The 21,666-nt window shown below is 37.9% G+C and overlaps 1 protein-coding gene across 3 annotated transcripts; it reads right to left on the bottom strand.

The window, feature by feature from the left end:
* Window positions 1-1,306: 1,306 nt before the first annotated feature.
* On the bottom strand, window positions 1,307-21,079 carry KRCC1 (lysine rich coiled-coil 1). 3 transcript variants are annotated; one of them, XM_059942674.1, is made up of 4 exons: window positions 20,854-21,079; window positions 18,847-18,955; window positions 11,363-11,469; window positions 1,307-3,002 (listed from the first exon to the last, which is right to left on the bottom strand). In XM_059942674.1, the coding sequence occupies exons 3-4, from the start codon at window positions 11,365-11,367 to the stop codon at window positions 2,210-2,212; spliced, it is 798 nt and encodes a 265-aa protein (XP_059798657.1). In that variant the 5' UTR covers window positions 11,368-11,469; window positions 18,847-18,955; window positions 20,854-21,079; the 3' UTR covers window positions 1,307-2,209. The 3 variants fall into 3 exon arrangements, with proteins under 3 accessions (XP_059798657.1, XP_059798658.1, XP_059798656.1); XM_059942675.1 differs by lacking the exon at window positions 18,847-18,955 and adding an exon at window positions 10,826-11,000; XM_059942673.1 differs by lacking the exon at window positions 18,847-18,955.
* Between the last annotated feature and the right edge of the window lie 587 nt (window positions 21,080-21,666).

Here is a 21,666-nt window from a genome sequence, read left to right as displayed (position 1 = left end):
AACAGAAGCTTGTTTGCATATAAAGGAATAATCCAGTAGAGGAGAGATTCAAGGAGCAGGAGAGAGATGAAGTCCTTGAAAAGGTAAAAGGGTGTAGGATTCAGTGCATGAGGGGAGGGATTTGTCTTTATTAAGAGCAGGGACACTATTATTGTAGAGAAGACAGAGAACAGAATACTTGAGGGAAGCTTATAGATCCAGTGGTAGGACAATGAATAAGTCCCCCTCTGAAGGCTTCTGTTTTTCTCACTGGAGTGTGAGGTGAGGTCATCAGCTGAGAGAAAGGGGGCCCTGTATGGCAGGTACCAGGGAGGGGAAGGTTTGAGGAGAGAGGGGAGACTATAAGACATCTCTGAGGGTGGGAAATTTACTAGGGAAACCTGATGGGTTGGAGGTTTGTGGTCATTAGTTTAAAATAAAATGGGTCACCTACCCTCTCTCCCTCCTCCCCTTCCTTCCTTTTTTTTTAAAATGTATTTTATTTATTTATTTATTTATATTTATTTATTTATTGGCTGCATTGGGTCTTTGTTTTTGCGTGCAGGCTTTCTCTAATTGTGGCGAGAAGGGGCTACTCTTCGTTGTGGTGCGCGGGCTTCTCATTGCGGTGGCTTCTCTTGTTGCAGAGCACGGGCTCTAGGCGCACAGCCTTCAGTAGTTGTGGCTCATGGGCGTTAGAGCACAGGCTCAGTAGTTGCGGCGCACGGGTTTAGTTGCTCCATGGCATGTGGGATCTTCCCGGACCAGGGCTTGAATCCGTGTCCCCTGCATTGCCAGGCGGATTCTTAAGCACTGTGCCACCGGGGAAGCCCTCCTTCCTTTCTTCTTTGCTATTTGGGACCCACTGAGGTAGGAGGCGAGGCACGGTGGGGACCCAGAGAGGGGTCAGAGCTGAGTAAGGCAGCAGCTTAGCAAGGGTGGGGAGACTGGTTACATGCAGAGGGTTGAGTAGGGGAAGGGAATATATATAATTAACAGTAAATTAAGCAAAATAATTTTAAAGTTAATATTACAATAAACATGTAAGCATAACATTGTAGGATGCAAAGAGAGTTTTCATATCCCAGCATCTTTTTGTTATCCAAGGCATTTTAGAGGCCAGTCCTTCTAGGTATATTTGATAATGAGGAAAATAAAGTGAATTCCCCAAAGTCACATAACAACTTGATGGCATAGTTGAGTCTAGAATCCTGGGATTCAGATTCCCAGGTCACCACTCTTTCTACAACAAAATAGCAGTGCTCAAACACTTGATATGCTTGTCGTAAAAAAGGGGATTATCAGAATGAAAACACTGGTCAGGAAAGAATATTCCAATGGCTTTTATTTTTTTTTTTGCCACATCACGCACCATGGGGGATCTTAGTTCCCTGACCAGGGATGGAACCTGTGCCCCCTGCAGTGGAAGCTCGGATTCTTAACCATGAGACTGCCAGGGAAGTCCCTCTAATGGCATTTTCTTATAAATTCCCCAATTTCAACTATTTGGAAAAATTGTGGTCGTTCAGATTTCTGCCCTAAAAAGTGGGTTGATATATGCTCAGTTATTGCTCTTCCAGAAGAAAATCTTCATTGAATAGGAACACATCACTGTGTGTTCAGAAATGTAGAAATCAGAAAACAAGAAAAATTGTAGAAATTAGAACTTTATTATATTATAAACATTTCCAAAATGTAAACTGATTTTGTATCAAGACTTCTTGAAACGTTTAAAACTGTATGTAACTTAAGCTTATTATAATGTATGTCATTTTCCACTTTCCAATCTATAAAATATACTGCAAGTTAGATCTAACGAAGGAAAAAAATAATCAATCAAAACTGCTTCACAGAGAAAACTAATATAAAAACACCCACCCCAAACTAAAACCCAATCAAGAAATAGATTTTGTAAAGCCTATTAATCCTCCAATTTAAAATAAATGACCTCCCAAGGGAAAAATACTTCCACCATCATAGCAATTTGATGAATAAAAGCAAAGCCACCCTCATTAAGGGAAATTACATTATGTATAAGAAAAATGTAGTAATGATTTTAGAAGAGAGGAAAAGTAATTCCCATGTTGGAGAGCAAGTACACTAAATGTTTTCTGTGCACTTAACCTTTGTACCTGTTCACATGAAAAAAGCGATATGAACTTGGACATTGTAAAACCAAGCTCCTCAACTACTTTTTCAGTTTAACCTCAGGAGAACCAATGCAAGAGCTTCAAAATCCAAGGATAGACTGGTCCCAAAGCATCTCCTCTTCTGTCCTTTCTTTCCCTTGTTCCTTTTTCTCTTTTCTATGCTTACGTTCCTCTTTCTTAGAGGCTGTATCTCGGCTTTTCTTGCCCTTTCGGTTCTTAAGCTTTTCTGTACTGACTCTGACTGTTTCCACCTCTGTTTTGTTTCTTTGGATGCTCTTGTGTTTGTCTAAATCTATCTCCTCATAAGCTTTCTTCCTCTTATGCTTGGGCCGCTCCTCTTCTGGTTTTTCCCGGCCTTCCTCTGGGTGTCTTTTTCTCTTCTGGTGTATCTGTTTATAACTAGCTTGATGGGCACTGGTACTGTTTTCTAAGGAGAGGTGCCTGTAAACTCCAGATTCTACACTGTATGAGCTACAGCTATACTCTTGTTGACTAAAGTTCAGGGCTACTGGTTTTCCTGAGAAACAGTCCCTGGTGAATTGACAGTAGCTCAGGGAGTCTAGTCTCAGCCTGCTGTCATGAGTTGGTAGCCACTGAGGTAACCGCTTCTCCACTGCTTGTGAAATATTGCATGGTCTTCCGTAGGTCTGGATGGGCTTATAAGGGAGCCTTTGATCAAACATTCTACACCTGGGTCTAAAATTAACCTCTTCTTTGTATCCACAGGTTTCCAAATAATCCTCTCTCCTCTTTCTGAAACAAGTCTTTGGCTCTAAGCCTCTGGCTTTCTGCACTTTGATATAATCTTCAAGTTCATCTTGAAAAGAGTCAGATGTCTTCTTTGAATGCTTCATTAGGTTGACAAGGGATTCTCTGTAGAGAAGATGGGAGAAAATTCTTCTTACTACATTATTTTATGCTGAATATTTCCTTTACTCTTGAAAAGAGTCTCAAAAAACAAAATAAAGAAGCCCAAACAAATTAAAACCTATGTTGGCATGAAAGTTAAACATCATGACATTAAATGCCAAAAAGGAGCATCAGAAAGGTCAAATATTGCCTAGGCCACTCACAAATAATTTTATCTTTCTCAGAAGTGGGATGAAGAGGGTAGAAAGGAGCTGACATATAGAATTCTTTTGTAGGGCTAAAAACGTAAGGAATGTAGGGATACAATGACTTACACATCCATGGTGACTGGCGTGATCTGAATGTTCAAACAATTTCTAAAGTTCAGATTAGTCAATTTTTTTGTATACTGTTGTCTAAGAAAAGTAATAAACCATAGAGAAGTAATTTGATCTTTAAAATCTTCTGTTTACTCAAACAAAATAAAATGAACACATATACTCACCTGACTAGAGTATTGTAAGACTTAATAATAAAAGGATGTTTGTAAAATGGTTTGGGAATGCTGGAAATTAGAAATTCAGCTATGAGACAAAACTAATGGTAGGTATAGGGCATGAGGAAAGATGAGGGAAAAGAGTTGCGTATCTTCTGAACAGGGTCTTGGATTTCATTCCGTTACTTCTGATTAGTGAAAAAAGCATTCTAGAATGCCTTCTGGTTTGTTCTATATTAAAGCAATGGTGGGAGGGTTAAGGAAGGAAATGGAGGTGACAGCTGAGAGTGGCTAGGATTTATGTAGAGAAAAGTTTCAAAAGAAATTTAAAGCAGATAATGTTAGTCTTTTTTTGCTTGTTTAAATTTCTTTTGGGGGGTGGGGGCAGTACAACTACTATTCCTCTTTCACTCCCCCCACCTCAAATCCTGCGTTACAAATCTAGCAGAAAAGTTACTCACTATGAGATGATAATGTGCTAGATATTTTTGTGTTATACTTTATTTTAAAAAATTAGCAGGAAGCGTAACCCATGTAGAATCAAACATTTCTTTCCATTAACAGAACAAGTCTGAGAGCAATCTAGAGTCACTAATGATCACCTAGCTTTACTGGCAATTTGAGATTAAAAAGAAAGTCTAAATGAAGCCTAATTTGGTGAGTCAGAAAATTTAGCTTTTATTCAACTCAAACAGTACAAAAATTCTGACTAGAGCAAAATAATGTAACAAATAATTGATTAAATATGGGTAAAAAGATTTGAACAGACACTTCAGAAAAGAATATATACAAATGGACAATAAACAAATGAAAGATGCTCAATGTCATTTGTCATCAAGTAAATGTCAATTAAAACCACAAAAAGGTACTATCTCACCCTCAGTAGAATGACTGAAGTTAAAGAGACTGATGAGGATGTGGAACAATTGGAATTCTCATACATTGCTTGTAGGGATGTAAAATGATACAACTACTTGGAACAGTCTGGTAGTTTCTGAGGAAGTTAAACATACACCTAACATACGATCCAGTTATTCCACTCCTAGATATTTATCCAAAAGAAAAGGAAGTATATGTCCACATAAAGACTTATACATGAATGTTCACAGCAGTGTTATTTGTAATAGCCCTGGAAAGGAAAAAAAAAAAAACCCAAATATTGATCAACAGGTGAATGCATAAATCAAATAGTGGTATATCTATAGAATGGAATCAATGATAAAAAGGAATAGATTATTGATACGCTTGAAATAGATGAATCTCAAAATAATCATGTTGAATGAAAGAAGCCTGACAAAAGAGTACATATGACTCCATATATATAAAACTCTTGAAAATGCAAACTAAGCTGTAGTAACACAGTGGTTGCTTGGGGATGAGGCAGGAAAAAGTAGGAGGGAGCGATTATAAATGGCACTTTTGTGGGTATGGATATGTTTACTATCTTAATTGTGGTGATCATTTCATGGGTATATACACCCTTCCAGACCTATCAAATTGTATACCTGGAATACATACAATTTACTGTATGTCAACTATACCTCAATAAAACTGTAAAAAGTCACTAATAAGATTAAAAAGATGTTGATAATTGTTAAAACTGGATGGTGGGTACATGAGCGTTCATAATACTGTTTTCTCTCCTTATATGTTTAAATATGTTTTATAATAAAATGATTTCACTTCATAGCCACTAGGATGGCTATAATCAAAAAGACAGATAGGTGCCACTTGTTGAGACACAGATCAAGAAAAAGCCCCTGTAGCAATCATCTATCCTATAAGCTTATAGCCTCATCCACCATAGGGCAGACAGCAGAAGCAAGACAAACTACGATTCTGCAGCCTGTGGAAGGAAAACCACATTCACAGAAAGATAGACAAAATGAAAAGGCAGAGGACATTGTACCAGATGAAGGAACAAGGTAAAACCGCAGAAAAACAACTAAATGAAGTGGAGATAGGCAACCTTCCAGAAAAAGAATTCGGAATAATGATAGTGAAGATGATCCAGGACGTCAGAAAAAAATGGAGGCAAAGATCGAGGAGATGCAAGAAATGTTTAACAAAGACCTAGAAGAACTAAAGAACAAACATCTAGAAAAATTAAAGAACAAACAAACAGAGATGAAGAATACAATAACTGAAATGAAAAATACACTAGAAGGAATCAATATCAGAATAACTGAGGCAAAAGAACGGATAAGTGACCTGGAAGACAAAATGGTGGAATTCACTGCCACCAAACAGAATAAGGAAAATAGAATGTAAAGAAATGAAGACAGCCTAAGAGACCTCTGGGACAACATTAAATGCAACAACATTTGCATTCCAGGGGTCCCAGAAGGAGAAGAGAGGGAGAAAGGACCCGAGAAAATATTTGAAGAGATGGTAGTCAAAAACTTCCCTAACATGGGAAAGGAAATAGCCACCCAAGTCCAGGAAGCACAGAGAGTCCCAGGCAGGATAAAGCCAAGGAGAAACATGCTGAGACACACAGTAATCAAACTGACAAAAATTAAAGACAAAGAAAAATTATTGAAAGCAACAAGGGAAAAATGACAAATAACATACAAGGGAACTCCCATAAGGTTAACAGCTGATTTCTCAGCAGAAACTCTGCAATCCAGAAGGAAGTGGCATGATATACTGAAAGTGATGAAAGGGAAGAACTTACAACCAAGATTACTCTATCCAGCAAGGATCTCATTCAGATTTGATGGAGAAATCAAAAGCTTTACAGACAAACTAAAGCTAAGAGTATTCAGCACCACCAAACCAGCTCTACAACAAATGCTAGAGGAACTTCTCTAAGTGGGAAACACAAGAGAAGAAAAAGACCTACAAAAACCAACCCATAACAATTAAGAAAATGGTAATAGGAACACACATATCGATAATTACCTTAAATGTGAATGGATTAAATGCTCCAACAAAAAGACACAGGCTTGCTGAATGGATACAGAAACAAGACTCATATGTATGCTGTCTACAAGAGACCCACTTCAGACCTAGGGACACATACAGACTGAAAAGTGAGGGGATGGAAAAAGATATTCCATGCAAATGGAAATCAAAAGAAAGCTGGAGTAGCAATACTCATATCAGATAAAATATACTTTAAAATAAAGAATGTTACAAGAGACAAGGAAGGACACTACATAATGATCAAGGCATCAATCCAAGAAGAAGATATAACAATTATAAATATATATGCACCCAACATAGGAGCACCTCAATATATAAGGCAACTGCTAACAGCTATAAAAGAGGAAATCGACAGTAAAACAATAATAGTGGGGGACTTTAACACCTCACTTACACCAATGGACAGATCATCGAAACAGAAAATTAGTAAGGAAACAGAAGCTTTAAATGACACAATAGACCTGATAGATTTAATTGATATTTATAGGACATTCCAACCAAAAACAGCAGATTACACTTTCTTCTTAAGTGCGCACGGCTCATTCTCCAGGATAGATCACATCTTGGGTCACAAATCAAGCCTCAGTAAATTTAAGAAAATTGAAATCATATCAAGCATCTTTTCTGACCACAACACTATGAGATTAGAAATCAATGACAGGGGAAAAAAACGTAAAAAACACAAACACATGGAGGCTAAACAATACGTTACTAAATAACCAAGAGATCACTGAAGAAATCAAAGAGGAAATCAAAAACTACCTAGAGACAAATGACAATGAAAACATGACGATCCAAAACCTATGGGAGGCAGCAAAAGCAGTTCTAAGAGGGAAGTTTATAGCAATACAAGCCTACCTCAAGAAACAATAAAAATCTCAAATAAACAATCTAAACTTACACCTAAAGGAACTAGAGAAAGAAGAACAAACAAAACCCGAAGTTAGTAGAAGGAAAGAAATCATAAAGATCAGAGCAGAAATGAATGAAATAGAAACAAAGAAAACAATAGCAAAGATCAATAAAACGAAAAGCTGGTTCTTTCAGAAGATAAACAAAATTGATAAACCATTAGCCAGACTCATCAAGAAAAAGAGGGAGAGGACTCAAATCAATGAAATTAGAAATGAAAAAGGAGAAGGTACAACAGACACCACAGAAATACAAAGCATCCTAAGAGACTACTACAAACAACTCTATGCCAATAAAATGGACAATCTGGAAGAAATGGACACATTCTTAGAAAGGTATAACCTTCCAAAACTGAACCAGGAAGAAATAGAAAATATGAACAGACCAATCACAAGCACTGAAATTGAAACTGTGATTAAAAATCTTCCAACAAACAAAAGTCCAGGACCAGATGGCTTCACAGGTGAATTCTATCAAACATTTAGAGAAGAGCTAACACCCATCCTTCTCAAACTCTTCCAAAAAATTGCAGAGGAAGGAAAACTCCCAAATTCATTCTATGAGGCCACCATCACCCTGATACCAAAACCAGACAAAGATACTACAAAAAAAGAAAATTACAAACTAATATCACTGATGAATATAGGTGCAAAAATCCTCAACAAAATACTAGCAAACGGAATCCAACAACACATTAAAAGGATCATACACCATGATCAAGTGGGATTTATCCCAGGGATGCAAGGATTCTTCAATATACGCAAATCAATCAATGTGATACATCATATTAACAAATTGAAGAAGAAAAACCGTATGATCATGTCAATAGATCAGAAGAAGCTTTTAACAAAATTCAACACCCATTTATGATAAAAACTCTCCAGAGAGTGAGCATAGAGGGAACCTACCTCAACATAATAAAGGCCATATATGACAAACCCACAGCAACATCATTCTCAATGGTGAAAAACTAAAAGCATTTCCTCTAAGATCAGGAACAAGACAAGGATGTCCACTCTCGCCACTATTATTCAACATAGCTTTGCAAGTCCTAGCCACGGCAATCAGAGAAGAAAAAGAAATAAAAGGAATACAAATTGCAAAAGAGGAAATAAAACTGTCACTGCCTGCAGATGACATGACACTATACATAGAGCATCCTAAAGATGCCACCAAAAAACTACTAGAGCTAATCAATGAATTTGGTCAAGTTGCAGGACACAAAATGAATACACAGAAATCTCTTGCATTCCCATACACTAACAATGAAAGATCAGAAAGAGAAATTAAGGAAACACCCCCATTTACCACTGCAACAAAAAGAATAAAATATCTAGGAATAAACCTACCTAGGGAGACAAAAGACCTGTATGCAGAAAAGTATAAGACACTGATGAAAGAAATTCAAGATGATACCAACAGATGGAGAGATATACCATGTTCTTGGATTGGAAGAATCAATATTGCGAAAATGACTATACTACCCAAAGCAATCTACAGATTCAATGCAATCCCTATCAAATTACCAATGGCACTTTTTACAGAAGTAGAACAAAAAATCTTAAAATTTGTATGGGGACACAAAAGACCCTGAATAGCCAAAGCAGTCTTGAGGGAAAAAAACGGAGCTGGAGGAATCAAACTCCCTGACTTCAGACTATACTACAAAGCTACAGTAATCAAGACAATATGGTACTGGCACAAAAACAGAAATATAGATCATGGAACAGGATAGAAAGCCCAGAGATAAACCCACGCACCTATGGTCAACTAATCTATGACAAAGGAGGCAAGGATATACAATGGAGAAAAGACAGTCTCTTCAGTAAGTGGTGCTGCGAAAACTGGATAGCTAGCTACATGTAAAAGAATGAGATTAGAACACTCCCTAACACCATACACAAAAATAAACTCAAAATGGATTAGAGACCTAAATGTAAGAGCAGACAGTATAAAACTCTAAGAGGAAAACATAGGAAGAACACTCTTTGACATAAATCACAGCAGGATCTTTTTTGATCCACCTCCTAGAGTAATAGAAATAAAAACAATAATAAACAAATGGGACCTAATGAAACTTAAAAGCTTTTGCAAAGCAAACGAAACTACAAACAAGACGAAAAGACAACCCTCAGAATGGGAGGAAATATTTGCCAACGAATCAACGGACAAAGGATTAATCTCCAAAATATATAAACAGCTCATGCAGCTCAATATTAAAAAAAACAAACAACCCAATCAAAAAATGGGCAGAAGACCTAAATAGACATTTCTCCAAAGAAGACATACATGTGGCCAAGAAGCACATGAAAAGCTGCTCAACATCACTAATTATTAGAGAAATGCAAATCAAAACTACAATGAGGTATCACCTCACACCAGTTAGAATGGGCATCATAAGAACATCTACAAACAACAAATGCTGGAGAGGGTGTGGAGAAACGGAAACCCTCTTGCCCTGTTGGTGGGAATGTAAATTGATACAGCCACTATGGAGAACAGTATGGAGGTTCCTTAAAAAACTAAAAATAGAATTACCATATGATCCAGCAATCCCACTACTGGGCACATACCCAGAGAAAACCATAATTCAAAAAGACACATGCACCCCAATGTTCATTGCAGCACTATTTACAATAGCCAGGTCATGGAAGCAACCTAAATGCCCATCGACAGACGAATGGATAAAGAAGATGTGGTACATATATACAATGGAGCATTACTCAGCCATAATAAGGAACTAAATTGGGTCATTTGCAGAGACATGGATGGATCTAGAGACTGTCATACAGAGTGAAGTAAGTCAGAAAGAGAAAAACAAATATCATATATTAACGCATATATGTAGAACATAGAAAAATGGTACAGATGAACCTGTTTGCAGGGCAGAAATACAGACGCAGATGTAGAGAACAAACGTATGGACACCAAGGGGGGAAAGTGGTGGTGGGGTGTGGTGTGAGGAATTGGGAGATTGGGATTGACTTATATACACTAATATGTATAAAATGGATAACTCACAAGAACCTGCTGTATAAAAAAACACACACAAAAAAGACATAATAGTAAGTGTTGACAAAAAGGAGGAAAAACTGGAAACTTCATTCATTCTTGGTGCGAATATAAAATGTGCAGCTACTTTGGAAAACAGTTTGGCAGTTCCTCAAAGTGTCAAACGTAGAGTTACCACATACCCCAGCAATTTCACTCTTAGGTTTCAACGCAAGAGGAATGAAAATCTATGTCCACACAAAAACTTGTACAAAAATGTTCACAGCAGCACTATTCCTAACAGCTAAATGCAGAAATGACTCAGTGATCATCAACTGATGAATGGATAAATAAAATGTGGTAATTCACACAATGGAATATTATTCAGCAATAAAAAGGAATGAAATACTAATAAATGGTACAACGTGGATGAACCTTGAAGACATGCAGAGTGAAAGAAGCCAATCACAAAAGATCACAGATGGTGCAGAGATCAATGAAGAGGTGAATGGAACCTTACCCTTATCTGGTTGAGAACTTGGTGGAGAAATTTGATCATATTCACCCATTAATTGCTTCAGATTTTTAGCATGAACTTTCCCCAAATAGTGAGACTGTGCAACAACTGAGGAGCTAAAAACCATGATGCAGAGATTAAAAAATCTATTTTTGTCCAATACTCCACTCCCATTCACCTGAAACCAAGCACAAGCTTGTTATAACAATTAAATAATTCAAAGTTTAGAATTACATCAACATAGATCAATCATCTGAAAACTCATAAAATGCATCTTCAATTTCTTATTTTGCTTCCTGTAAATCTGAAAGTAAAGCTAACTTTTTGAGTATGTGTTTTACCCTTGAAAAATAAATAATATTGTTTATTTTAGAGAAAGTGATCCAAAATTTACACCTCTGAATTTGAAGATAGCACTCATGAGTTTTAATATATTTAGTCTGAACTAACACTTTTAGAGTTTTGCTTGCTTTCAAGTCAAAGTATCAGCTTCAATATAAAAAATACTAACAATTTAGAAGCCCTTTATTTTCAACCTACCTCATAACGTGAAATCCACTGCGATTCAAATTATGGCACTATTCCTTATAAGCCTTTTACAAAAGGTATCTGTAAAAAGTTCAGTCTTTGCTCATTCAACGTGGTATCTATGAATAAAATAAAGGGAGGTAAGACATTTAGGGTAATATTTTCAATCTTCACCTGGATATCATTTCATATACCATCTCAAATTTTAATTTCCTAAGTGCTTGCAAGGCTAAAGTACTGGCTTTTTGCTTATTAGAATGACAATTTTAGTATAAAAACATTTAGCAAGCCTCTGATATTTACTATGGTAATATATTTTTTAGTCCAGAAAATACCATTCTGAAGGAGAAGTTATTAGGGCACCAGTAGAACTCTGGACTTTGTGGAGATGATCTGGGGCATCCAGCCTTAGTACTTCGTGTCTTACAGCAGACATGTTACTGACTTCTACTGACCTTTGTAATTGCTAAAATCCCAGAGGTAGCATCTCTCTCCCCACATTGGCTGTCTTCTCCCATCTGGTACTTAATGTAATTGACTAATTTCTGTAAATGCAGGACTTTACACTTCATCTTGTAATGGGTTTAGGCCACCATTCCTACCTCTGACGATCTTTAAAATTCAAATTGTTTTAATCTTGACATTTGCTACTTTTCCCACACATAGTTTTTATATGCATTCAGTCTATGTGTTCATCCATGTTACTGGTGAAAACTTTAAGTAGGAAGACAGTAAGATAATACCTATGGCATGCTACAAAGAATTCACCCTTTTCCTTCATCTAGGATTGATCTATTCCTTCCCAATAAGAAAGACATTAAGAATTTCATAGAATCTGTGTTTATTCCAAAATTAAATTCAGCATCTTTATGTGAACACTCTATGCTTCTCCACTCTGCTCCCCACCATCTTCCTTCTTATGAGCCTGATTATTCAAATCTATTTGTACTATATAAATGTCTCATTTTTCCATTTTATTAATATTTGAAAAATAGATGACATGTCTTCCTAAACTGTAACTATTCTTTCTACAGCAATCGTTCTCAATCTCTATCATTTTGACCAAAGCATTCTATACAGTCAGACAAGTGAACTCTTATTGCCTGGAGGTCTAGGGAGTATACAGCCTAGAGATCAATCACAGAAAGATGTATTTCAAGTTTCATGATTAACCTTAAAAACTCGTGAACTTCTTGAATTCTAGCCTTAAAACATCCATTTTATGTAAAAGTTTTAATTTAATCTTTAAATAAAATGTGCCATTTAAACAAGTACGTCCTGGCACACTGCTGGATACCCCAAAATCTCACGGAAAACTGAGTGTCCTCACTGAAGAATATGATCCCACAACATTCCTCTGATCTACCAGATGGTTCACAAAAGAAAATAAGGCATGGCATCACTTGTACTTTTAGTAAACCTGAAATTGCCTTTTATGGTCACTTCAAAGTATTACATTTACAAGTCACCTATTAATAATTTGTTCTGTAACACTTACCCAGCATTGCCCTTACCATGTACCAGGTACTATTTCAGCACTTAAGAATAGTAACTAATTTTATCCTCCTAAGAAGCCTATGGGCTAAGTACTATTATTATTCATAGTTAATAGATGAGGAAACTGAGGCATAGAAAAGTTAAGGAACATGTCTGTGATTGCAGTTAATAAATGACAGGAGCAGTCTGGCTCCAGAATCTGTTATTAACTGATATGCTTGGCTGCCTTTTCAACTGATGTAAAACTTCTCCACGTTCTAGAATCCACTTCTCCGCTTTTACAAAACCTGAAATATTTTCTGATCTCCAGGGCTTTACACAGCTCTCCATTAAAAAAAATGAAAAGTTAGCCACAAAATGGTGGAACGCATTCTTATTTCATACATCAGACAAAGGACTTATATCTAGAATAAATAAAGAACTCTATGACTCAATAGTAAGACAAACTCAGTTAATAATGGGCAAACGATTTGAACAGACATTTCAGAAAAAAAATATAAACAGCCAAGTAAATGCGAATTAAAACCACGAGATAATACTACACCATCATCAGAATGACTAAATTAAAAGGACTGAAAATACCAAGTGTTGGTAAGGACGCTGAACAACTGGAACTCCCATACACTACTAGTTAGAATTTAAAATGGTACAACTTTACAATCTGACAATTTCTTTAAAAGTTAAATACCTACTATATGATCCAGTCATTTCACTCATATGTATTTGCCCAAGAGAACTGAAAACATATATCCATGCAAAGACCTGTACATGAATATTCACAGCAGCTTTATTTGTAATAGCCAAAAACTGAAACAACCCTAATGTCTATCAACAAGGGAATGGGTAAACAAAATGTGGTATATCCATACAACAGAATTATTCAGCTGTAAAAATGAACAAAATAGCAAGACATACAACATGGATGAATCACAAAATCATCATGTTGACACAAAGGAGTACCTACTATGAGTCCACTTATAAAAAGTTCTAGAAATGCAAACTAATCTATAGTGATAGAAAGCAGATTAGTGGTTGCCAGGGACAGGGGTGGAGGGAGGGATGGACTGTAAAGGGGCAGGAGGAAACTGTTGGGGTTGGTGGAAACATTTGGCATTTTGTTTATGAAGGTGGGAGTATACACCTGTCAAAAACTCATTGAACTGTACACTTTAAATAAGTGCCGTTTATTGTAAGTATACCTCAGTAAGGTGTACGAGAGGAGCTTAAAGATCTGTAATGAATGTTTTGAAAAAAAAATTCTACCTTAATTTGTTAAACTGGATTTTTAAGTGTTGGCTTTGTTTCTAGAAAGATCACCCACCTAACAAAGCTCAAGTCACCTATGCAGAACTACTGGTTGTCATACTATGTTAATTATCTCACTGCTTCTACGAGCCAGACATAGGGACTCTGGAGTCAGTTCTGGGATTTATTAGTTATATGAGCTTGGTCAAGTTTCTCAACCTCTAACATAGGCTATAACATACACCTCAGAGTCGTTGTGTGTCTTAAGGAATTAATAAATGTAAAGTGCTTAGAAAAGTGCATGGCACATACTGAGTGCTGTACAACTGAGCTGTTTTTATTGTTATTCAGAATTTCATCTACTTAACTGATAGAATGAAATGTTTTTCCAACCAATTATTCTAGTAACTACAGAAAGTAGAAAAGGTTATGGGTAAACAGGTCAGGAGTGCCTGACAGGAGTACCTATTCTTTGTATTTCAAGCTAACTCATGTTTCAGAAGGACTTTTTTTTTTTTTAATGAAAGCTGAAAGTTCAACTTGATCCTTATTATCTTTTCTGATTGCTCTGATTTTAAACCAACTCTTTGTAAAGATTTCAGTTTATGTCCTGTGTTAACGTCTGCTACATATAATGTCTAAAATAATATGGAATGTCAAGCAGAAACACGCAGGCTATTTACAAGCTGGTATTAGGTCTCAAGCAAGAAATAGTTTGTCTCTTCTGAAACTAATCTGGAGTATTTTTTCAGTTGTACCTTCTAAAATTTTTGGAAAAAATCTAGCAAAATTCTGAAAACTTGACATTCCTATTTGTACACCACAAGCCTAGTTATAGACCAACATTCACAATGCCATTTACTTCCAGGAAAGATATCATAGTGGAAACAGAAAGAAAATGGAATCTTTTATTTTGGAGAAATGAAACTATGCACGTTGTTATTCAATAGCTGTACAAGGTTTGGTCTTTTTTATTTCAGTATTAGTAGCTAAAGCCATTGCAAAAGCTAAAGTAATAAAAACACTGCACGTGAACTACTGAGTTAAATATGAAACACATGAATAGTATGAATTACTTGTAATTCAAAACTGTCTAAAAAATGCTTCATATCCTAATAAAATACTAAGAACCACTCCACTTTTCCTAATTCTAGACCTGTCAGAGAGAATTTGTTACATTCCAACCACCCTTTTAGAAACAGCAAAACCTGAACTTAACTTTTGCATTGTATGAAATATGTTTTTAATATGCCTCAATAGGTTTAATAGGTTGAACGAGTAAATCAACTCAATTTGAGTGAAAAATTTACTAAAATTTTTCACACCCACAGCACATTATTTGATTTGTGTTGTGACATGGTATTAAAACATAATACAGCATAAAGGTTTTAAAAATATTTATTAAATATCCTTAATCACTGAAGAAAAAAATGTTTGAGCAAAATTAGGAATGTTAATTTGCTAAGTTTTAGGTATAATTAGCTTCCCTTTAATAAATTCTTCCTCTTTAATAAATATACCAAATTAATGGCATGGTCCTATACTTTTAAATTTAGTTCACTAAGAAGCATTAAAAGACAATTTTCCCCACTATTTGCATCTTCTTTCTCTCAGCAATGTTATGTAGCATTCACTGTACTTTGTTAAAGTTATCCAAAAGTATTTTGTTTGATGCAATAGTAAATAGTATTTTTTTAAAAATCTCGATGTCTAATTGCTTGTTGCTAACATTTAGAAATACTATTGGATTTGTATATTGACCTTGTATTTCGTGTCCTTGATAAACTCACTTCTTATTCTAGTAGCATTTCCCAAAATTCCTTGGGGTTTTCTACATAGATGATCATAGCATCTGCAAATAAAGACAGTGTGATTTCTTCCTCTCCTATCTGTAAACCTTTTTTTTTTTTCTTCTTGTCTGACTATACTGGTTAGGGCCTCTAGTACAATACTGAAAAGAAGTGGTGAGGATGGATATCCTTCCCTTGTTCCTGGCTCTTGAGAACTACAATCTTTTAATACCATTATAATCTTAGAAAAGACTAAGTAGAACACAGCACTAAGTTTTAGGAGACTAGGTAACTGATTCTGTTATCTTGACCAAAGTATGCTGGGACTTCCCTGGTGGTCCAGTGGTTAGGACTCCGTGCTTCCACTGCAGGGGCCACAGGTTCGATCCCTGGTTGGGGAACTAATAAGATTCTGCACGCCGAGTGGTGCGGCCAAAAAAAAAAAAAAACACCCCAAAGAAACCATTAACCAAAGTATGCTGTTTTATTTCTTTTTGTTTTGACCTTGAAGGTCAAATCCCATTTAAGAAGTTTTGAGAGATGCAGTGTGTACCTGTTAGCATCATGAATATTCTTAACTGTGTTAGTTTTTTTTTTTTTTAAACTTTGGGTTTATTTATTTATTTATTTATGGCTGTGTTGGGTCTTCGTTTCTGGGCGAGGGCCCTCTCCAGTTGCGGCAAGTGGGGGCCACTCTTCATCGCGGTGCGCGGGCCTCTCACCATCACGGCCTCTCTCGTTGCGGAGCACAGGCTCCAGACGTGGGCTCAGTAATTGTGGCTCACGGGCCCAGTTGCTCCGAGGCATGTGGGATCCTCCCAGACCAGGGCTCGAACCCGTGTCCCCTGCATTGGCAGGCAGATTCTCAACCACTGCGCCACCAGGGAAGCCCTGTGTTAGTTATTAACCTTGCCTTTTCAGGAAATGAGATTAGTATGTGACCTATGAGCTTGCCAAGCTCTAGCTATTTTACACTAATACTACAACCATAAAAGTAACTGAGGATTTACTATGGCATATTTCCAATGACAAAATACAAAGAAATTAACAAAATCATTAATTGCGAGCACTAGTTACATACTAAACATAAAATATATGTCTTAACTTAAACTAAACCTTTGAACATCAATAATTATAAGTAATCTATGGCTAGCTAGCTCAAGGTTCTTGCTTGTGAAATTAGTTTTACTTGGACCCATGGCAGACATCCTATCTCAGAATGCCATCAAATACATGCCAGTCCTTCTAAAAGATCAGTAAACGTGAATGGGTCTGTGAATGCTCTTGTCCTAACACACAGTACCTGGTCCATAGTAGGAGTTGTTTTCTGAATAACTGTAGGAAGGGCTGTTAGCTAGATTTTCTGTCATTTGACTCGAATCTCTGCTTACCGTCAAGAAAACAAAGGAACATTTTTGGCAATTGCTATGTAAATGGATTTATGATTAAATAAGAATTCAGAAATGTTCTTCATTCTTAAAGTGAGTCTAATTTTTTTTCCTAAAAAGCAGACAAGCAAGAACTGTTTGCTGTGGTTTTGTTTTTACTGATTTCTTAGGAATATTATTACCCAGTAGACAAAAATATCTGAGAAACTTCATTGAATGAATTACAAAGTGTCCTGGAAAATCTTTCCCTTGACCATAAATGCAATGCATATTTCTTTTCATATAAGTCTGGTCATGTGGTATTTCTTTGGGTTTTTGTGATTGAGTTTAATTTCTCAATTTCCTATTTATAATCTTACACCGTCTATATATTCCCTGCTTGCTAATTTTTAATCCTTACTGACCTTTACTATCAAGCCCAATATAGAGGAGCTCCTTATAAGTGTTACAGCTATAGGTGAAAATGCATCAGCAGTTTTAATAGTATCAGGGTCTTGAAAGTGAGAGTGGAATTTTAATAACTGGAAGCATGACAACTCTTTGATACCTTTTGGAGGAATCTCCTAATAAAGTCTTTTAAGAAAAAAAAAAGATACTGGCCAAGTACTAAGCAAATTCTTTTTTTCTCTTCTTGTTCATGTACTATTATATTGGCAATTACGTTAGGCTTTTATAAATATCTAAACTAAAAATACATTGGGTCCTACTCCTACTAGTGTTTTAAATAGCATATCAAATATTTAGCATGTGTTAAGTAGCAGTTAACTGAAAAGTTAATTAAGGATATTTACTTAAAGAGACAAGAGGTAATTTTTAGGTAACAAGTTGTATTTTGTTTTTCAAATCCTAGTGAAGTCTCAACCGTAACTCAAAAGACTTCATTACTCTTTGAATGTCATTTGATGGCCATTAGAGGTCAAAGTTTCATGTTTTATGAATTGCTGTTCTAGTATACAGCCAAGCCATGGAAAGAATATCAGTATGGAACAGCAAAATCAGTTCACAATTTTAGAGCTGTCAAGGAGCTCAGTTTGGTTAGTGCAGACTTCCTCAACTTCGACACTACTGACGTTTTCAGTAGGATAATCCTTTGTTGTTTGTGTTGGTGGCCTGTGCATTTTAGGTTGTTTGTGGCATCTCTGGCCTATACCAACTAGATGCCAGTAGCACCTATAATCACCAAGCCCCTTCTTGTCCAGTGGCAAAAACCAAGGGAAAAAAAAAAAAAGGCTCCAAACACTGTTAAATGTCCTCTGAGGAGGGGGTGGGGCAAAAGCACCCCTGATTGAGAACCACTCAGTTGGGCTAGTCCAACTCCCCTCCCCACAGATGACAAAACTCAAGTCCAGGAAGTTTGGGACTTAGGGTCATACAGCTAGTTAAGAAATTAGCATTAGAACTTAACAGTCAAGACTCCTAGTCCAGTGTTCTCATACCACCTTGAAGCAGTACAGAAAGGTAACTGCTAGCATCGTGTGAACTGATTTAAAGTGTTTAGTAATTGCACATATTCAAAGTCATTGCAAAAAACCAAGTCTGGCAGAAAGCTGTTTTTTTTTTTTTTTTTTTTTTTTACCGTAAGAAGCTGTTTCCAAATCTTCCTGTGATGTGGCCATGGGAGCTAAAATGAATTGTAGTCTTGACACCTATAAACTGTTCAGGCTTGTTAGTGAAAGGCAGGAAATCTGGTACGAAAGCAGAAAATTCAAGAGATTTTATTTTTTAATATCCTAACAATCAGACTAACCCAGGTTGATTGAAGACACTAAATCTAGTCTTCCAAAGGTTGTCTTCACTAAGGGACTTAATGGAACATCATTTGGTTGCAATGAAATTCTAATTTCCATTTTTAGTGAATGGAATTTATATAAAGTTCTTACAAAATGTTTTAAGAAATTTATAATACTTTACTGTTTGCCATTCCTCCAAGTGAAAGGTATAAAACTTTATTGAATACCACACAAAAATAGAGTATACTGTGGAAGAGGGTGAAAATAAAAATTATTTTAATTAAGTTACTATATTTACTGCTGTCCCTCAGGAAAAAGGAAATTAAATTATCCAACAATGTTCTGGCTTCCACCATCCTTCTCTCTGGAGACAAAAAGCAACATAAGGCAACACTGCAAATACTAAAAATTAATTATGAAAATGAAGATGGCGGAATGTTTTACTAGATCTTCTGCAGTGGGATCAAGCTCCACCGTCTAAAATCCTTTCCAAAACTTCCTTAAAGCCTAAACTCAGGGTTTGGAACCAGCAGTTTGTTTGCAGGTATACAGTAATTGTAGAAACTCAAACATCTCTTAGATTGAGATGATCAAGAAATAGCTTTTTGTGTTAGGGAAAATGTGCTGGTGAAAACTCTAGGCAGATATACTCCTTCCAAACTTCTGCACAAAGACTTGACCAAACTTTAACTTGGCCTCCAGCAGCCTGTGGCTACGACCCGCGGATGAACCAGCCCCATTTTGAGCTCAGATCTGGAAAAACTTGGGGCTGTCAAAAGACATTTACTGTTTGTTCTAGCCAACACCTGATGACAGGTCCCTGGCCGCTCTTTAGTACTTACTAAAAAGGGTTTACTATTGTGAGCCCTTGCTCTGTCCCTCTGAGATGTATGTGTGTACCTCCTACAACCTAGGAGTGTCTTTGTCAAGGATCTGGAAGCCATTCCTTTGCAGTGTAATCATCAGGAAGGACAGGGCCCCTGTCTCCCAGTCCCTGTGGGAAAACAGAATCCTCACTTCCGTAACTGCCGGCAAACTGACACAGCTCGCCTACTGCAAGGACACTACCCAACCCTTTGTAATTCTGCACGTCCCTGCCTCTACTTGAGCTCCACCTTGCCCCATTTCTACATTTTCCCTTTAAAACCCCCAGACACCTCTGCGCAAATCGGAATAGAGCTCAGCTCTTTTCCTACTGTCAGTAGTTGCTGAATGAAAGCTGTTTTCGCCGCCCCATGTCCTGCTTTATTAGCTTTGACGCTGGCAGGTACATATAAAAACTCAGACCACTGTCAAGATAGGGCTGTAAATCTTGGAGGCTTGTTTTACACGGCGTTATCCTCAAAAACCCGGGCAAGCTCTACAAAGTGATCCCTCAAAAGCCTCACCCCCTTCTCTCCTCTAGGGCCCCGGCACCTTTAAGCTCGCGTGTTTACTTCCTACTCTCCCCGAACTCTGAACTCCACTTCTCCCCACGTGTGAGTGAGGGCGCTACTTTCCAGGATGTTGATTTCACCCTGCGCAGGTCTACGCCCTTCCACGTCTGGGGCCTTTTCTCTCCTCGTCTCTGTCCCCTCGATCTCCGAGTGTCCTCATCACCCCCCTTCCCTCTCCCTGACGCTTCAGATCCACGGCCTCGGCCTGGTCGCCTCGCTCCCGCTCCAACCTCAGCTTCCCCGGCAGCGGAGGTGTCCCTTCTCCCTCCACGATCCGCGTGGGGGCCCCGGCGCCCGTTTCCGGGGGTGGCGGGTGGAGAGGGGAGCGTACTCTCCAGGCCCGCCCGGCCTCTCCCGGGCCGCGGGGTCGAGGGGCTGAACGCCTGGGCCGCCCCCGCTGCCGGGGCGGGAACTCACCTTCTCTGAGGCAGGGGCGGCCGTCTACAACTACTGTCCCCCTCCCCGCCAACGCCGCCGGCCAGTGGGTAGGCCGAGGTGGAGGAGGCGGAGAGGAAGGGACAACCGCTGCCGCCACCGCTGCCTCCGCCGCCGAGCAAGCGGGGTGAGAGCAGGAGGCGGAGACCGGACTTCCTGAGGGGAAGTCGCCGGCGGCTGACTGGACAGCTCCGCCGCCATAGCGGCGAGGCGCGCTACTGCGCTTGCCCAGCAGCCCCGCTCCCAAAAAGCCCCGTTTAGCCCCGCCTCCCTGTTTACCCCGCCCCCTTCGTCCGCTACTTCCGGGGCTCTGTTCTAACCTGGCTCGCGGCCGCCGTTCTTCGGTTGCCCCTGGTCTCTCCGTTGGAAGGAAGGAAAAGCTCGTGGGGCCGCTCACCTTGGGAGAATGAATCTCAAACCACTAAGAAAAAAAGTCCGGAAATCTACGGATTCTACCTCCAAAATATCTGAAAAATACATGCTTTCCTGCCTTATCTGTTTTTCTTTTCTTTTCTTTGTTAGAACCTTTAATACACAGAGTAGACTGAGCAAAATCCTTGGTTATGATACGTTATCATCATTGCTCCGTAAGTGACGTTTTTCTCTCTCCTGGCTCCCTCAGTATATGCGTTTTTATTATATACACACACATTCATCCTTTCGTTCCCTGTCTCCCAAAGAAATCATTACCATAGTTTGTAGTCATCATTTCCTTTCATATGTATATACGTATCTTTAAAATATACATATTTATTTATTTTGGCTGCACCGGGTCTTAGTTGCAGCACGCGGGAT

Source organism: Balaenoptera ricei, chromosome 13 (genome assembly GCF_028023285.1).
Source record: "Balaenoptera ricei isolate mBalRic1 chromosome 13, mBalRic1.hap2, whole genome shotgun sequence".
NCBI classification, from domain to species: Eukaryota; Metazoa; Chordata; class Mammalia; order Artiodactyla; family Balaenopteridae; genus Balaenoptera; species Balaenoptera ricei.
Note: the sequence above shows the minus strand (reverse complement) of the source record. Positions and strands in the feature narration are given on the sequence as shown.